This window comes from Penaeus chinensis, chromosome 15 (assembly GCF_019202785.1).
Source record: "Penaeus chinensis breed Huanghai No. 1 chromosome 15, ASM1920278v2, whole genome shotgun sequence".
NCBI lineage: Eukaryota > Metazoa > Arthropoda > Malacostraca > Decapoda > Penaeidae > Penaeus > Penaeus chinensis.
In genome coordinates, this window is record NC_061833.1 from 7,619,797 (window position 1) to 7,623,591 (window position 3,795).

At 41.6% G+C, this 3,795-nt stretch overlaps 1 protein-coding gene across 1 annotated transcript in view; it reads left to right on the forward strand.

The window, feature by feature from the left end:
• The window catches only part of LOC125032751 (cytochrome P450 2L1-like), an 8,980-nt gene extending 5,553 nt beyond the window's left edge, over window positions 1-3,427 (forward strand). The window contains exons 5-11 of the mRNA XM_047624064.1: window positions 1-147; window positions 653-846; window positions 1,773-1,884; window positions 2,132-2,312; window positions 2,412-2,529; window positions 2,638-2,782; window positions 2,902-3,427. The exon at window positions 1-147 is cut by the window's left edge and continues 72 nt beyond it. Of these exons, the coding sequence (XP_047480020.1) occupies window positions 1-147; window positions 653-846; window positions 1,773-1,884; window positions 2,132-2,312; window positions 2,412-2,529; window positions 2,638-2,782; window positions 2,902-3,086 (1,082 nt within the window). The 3' untranslated portion in view covers window positions 3,087-3,427. The remainder of the gene's footprint in view (window positions 148-652; window positions 847-1,772; window positions 1,885-2,131; window positions 2,313-2,411; window positions 2,530-2,637; window positions 2,783-2,901) is intronic.
• The last annotated feature ends 368 nt before the right edge of the window (window positions 3,428-3,795 follow it).

Sequence of the window (3,795 nt, forward strand, 5' to 3'; positions counted from 1 at the left end):
GAATGGGAAAGACCTACCTGGAGGAGAGCATCCTGGTGGAGGCCAGAGCGCTGGTCAAGGACTTCACTTCCTGCGCGGGGACGCCTTGTCACGTGCCGGAGTCGCTCAATGTCGCCGTCTTGAACATCATCTGGCAGATGGTCGCAAGTATGTCGCATTGCTGAGAGATTATAATTATATTCATTGAACTAGTGAACAGTGTCTTAGTTCATTATTATCAATCATCATTATCTTTATTATTAACATTTTTATATATATTTTATTATTGATTATTCTTATTATCATTATTTTATTTACTATGATTCTTATTATTGTTATATATTGCTTTATTAATTTTCGTCGTTTATTATCATTTCTATTAGTTATTGTTATTGATATTCTCGTTATTGTTGTGATAATGATAATGTAGATAATAATAAAAAATCATTATTGTCATTATTATTAACATTTGTGTTATCATCATCACTATTTTTTATTATAATTATCATTACTCGTTAATATAATATTTTTTCCATTTATCGTTATTATTATTTCTATCATTATGGTTATTGTTATGATGATAATAATGATAAGTTGTTGTTCTCACAGTTATCATCATTATCATTATAGTTGTATTGTTGCTGTTAACTTTGTCATCATCATCATTACACAGACAAGCGCTACGATCTCCACGACAAGGAGGTGCTCAAACCCATCACCATTTTGAGGTCCGTCGACGCGTCCTCCGCGATTTTGTTGATTGAGTTCATCCCGTGGCTGAGGAAACTGCTGCCGGAATTCATGAAGGAAAAATTACTGACGGGAATCATGAGGAGGGTCAAAGACAGCATAGTGACTTTATTGAAGGTAAACGGATGGTATTGTGGGGATGATTCCCTTCGTTTTTTTTTTTTTTTTTTTTCGTTTTGCTTTCATTCTCTTTCTTCTTGTTCTTCTTTTCTTCGTTTGAAAACTGTCAAATAATTTCGAGAGTGGAATGTTCGAGCTTGCTGACAGACTAGCCGTCGCTGGCAGGGGTATGCCCCCAAATCCCATGACGATAAAACCGAGCCGAAAATTACTTATGGAGAAGTGTGCCTTGGTCGGTCGTACCTTCCTACGGCAGCTCCACAGAGAGGAAACGAGAACCTCCCCCTCGGCCAGCTGGTACTCAGACGCCACAGGCTATGAACCACTGGCACTCTCTGAAGTAAGCAACAGAGGTACCGAAGTCATTCTTCACAGAATGCGCCTAGGTTACCACTGTGCATGGCAGATTATCCCAATAATCGAACGCGATGAATGGTGCTGCAAGCACTGCGGCGAGCCGAACGCCACACTAGTCCACTACCTAGAAAATTGTGACCATACACAATTCCTGAGACATGGACCGCCCACAACAGCCGCCGTGCTGGTAAAGAGGCTATGCGAAATGCTTACACCATGGCGGCAGGAGCGCTTGCTGGCAATCCCGCCGCCACGGTAAGCACCGAGTGTCAGACAACTCAATGAGACAGCCGTAAAAAGCTGACACAGGCCGGGCCATATCTAGAAGGCCCAGGCGAAGCTAGAACTTCGCAAACCAAACCACCACACAGTGGAATGTTACCAATTGGTAAATAATACGTATATTTTGTTGAGGGCGCGTGGATATGTGTGTGTGTGTGCGCGCGTGTGTGTGCGTGCGCGTGTGTGTGCGTGCTTGCATACTAATCAAAAGTGTTTATATGCATGTGTATGAACATGTGTATGTGCTAATCTTATATAAAACATGCGTCACTGGCTTCCCTCAGGACACGATAGATTCTCACAGAGCCACCCTCGACCCGGCCAACCCACGTGACGTCATCGACGAATATTTGATAGCCATAGACGAAAAGAGCGAAATTGCTGAGTACTTTAGTGGTGAGTTTTCGTTTTGTATTTTTTCTTAATTGTTAGATAAATGTAAAAAATGTTTCGATAAATAATACATAGAAATGTATTTTAAGTCATAAAAGAATATTGTAGTTAACATAATTATTCTTTTTTATAGATATTACTATTATAATTCTTGTCTGTTATCATTATTTTCATTAGACACTTTCGATGACAAATAGGCCAAGTATTAGCAATGAATATGATAACAGAAGGCCAAGTGTATTCCCGGCAGAGCTGGATCTGATGAGGATCATCTTCGACCTGTTCTCTGCGGGCTTTGACACGACGTCCAATACCCTGCACTGGTTCATCCTCCACATGGCCAGGTTCCCCGAAGTGCAGCGTCGCGTCCAACAGCAGATCGACGACGTTGTCCCGCGCGACACCTTGCCCTCATACCAGCACAAGAGTCGGTAAGTTCACCTGTCTTGCCGGCGAACCATCTACTGAATATTAGAACCTGATATTATGATTAGGACTTGACTGATGTTGCGACAATGTCTCCAATCTAGGCTGCCGTTACTCGAAGCGACGATCCAGGAGGTTCTTCGTGCGTCGTCCATGATTCACAACGGAGTCCAACGCGCAAATGAGACCGATACTTACCTGGCAGGCTACCTCATTCCGAAGGCAAGTATCTGCCTCACCTTTCATACCCGTCGTTCTTCCCTAAATTCTTAAAATAAAATACTACACTTCCAGGCAATAAATCCATAACTGAAATGCACTGTACCTCAGGGATCGTGGGTGTTTGGGTGCTCGGGAATGTGCCACATGGACGCACGCTACTGGGAAGAACCGCAGGAGTTCCGACCCGAGCGGTTCCTCGACCAGGAAGGGAAAGTCAAAACGCCAAAGGAGGGATTCATCCCCTTTGGTGCAGGTAAGCCAAATCCTCCGGCATCGTTATTTTAGTCAAGCTCATACCCCGTGGCGACTGTAATTATGATACCCTTCAATGAAACATAAAAGGCGATAATAATCAGAAATTTTCCAACACAGGACGAAGGGGCTGTCTTGGAGAGGGTTTGTCAAGGATGGAACTATACATCTTCACGGCAGCCCTTCTGCAGAACTTCACCTTCTCTCCTCCAGCGGACGTCGAGGTGGACCTAGAAGCCAACCCCAAGCAACCTGCTTCACGTATGCCTAAAGCACAAAATATTGTCATCAACATCAGGGAATGATAATCTAGTCGTCTTACGCTTTGAGAGCAAAATGTGATTTTTCGCTCTTCAGTATCTCCACTACCTACATTTTTCTTCGTATAAGGCATTATATATTATCATTATTAGAATCAGAAATAGCATGCTCACTATTGTCATCTTATTGTTGTTTTTACCACTGAAGCTGTCATTATTGTCTTTTAATATTATCGTTTTTATCGTTTTGTCGTACCATCTAAATGTAAACTAAATGAGAAGAGAAAGCTCAGGGAAGTTTTGTGATTGATTATTAAAGTCTAGAATATTCTTTTGTTCAGTCAGTATTAAGAGCTGGTCAGTATAAAATAGATTGACCAAAATGTGCTTGCTTATAATTTCACCTTTAAAAACATTATATCCGACGTTTAGCCAGATAACTGGTATTGTTTAAATCTTTGGCTTTGGTACCTGTATACAAAACAGGGACTTAAAACAAGCGCTGAGTTGGCTTTGTTGCCGTCTCCCATTGCTCTGTGTGTGTGTGTGTGTGTGTGTGTGTGTGTGTGTGTGTGTGTGTGTGTGTGTGTGTGTGTGTGTGTGTGTGTGTGTGTGTGTGTGTGTGTGTGTGTAAAATAACAAAACAATAATGATGATAATAAATAGCGCGTGTGTGTGCGGACTAAATCCCCTGTAATACCATAATTTATCATTCTCACAAAATAATAGACCTTTGAACATAAAAATTAAACAC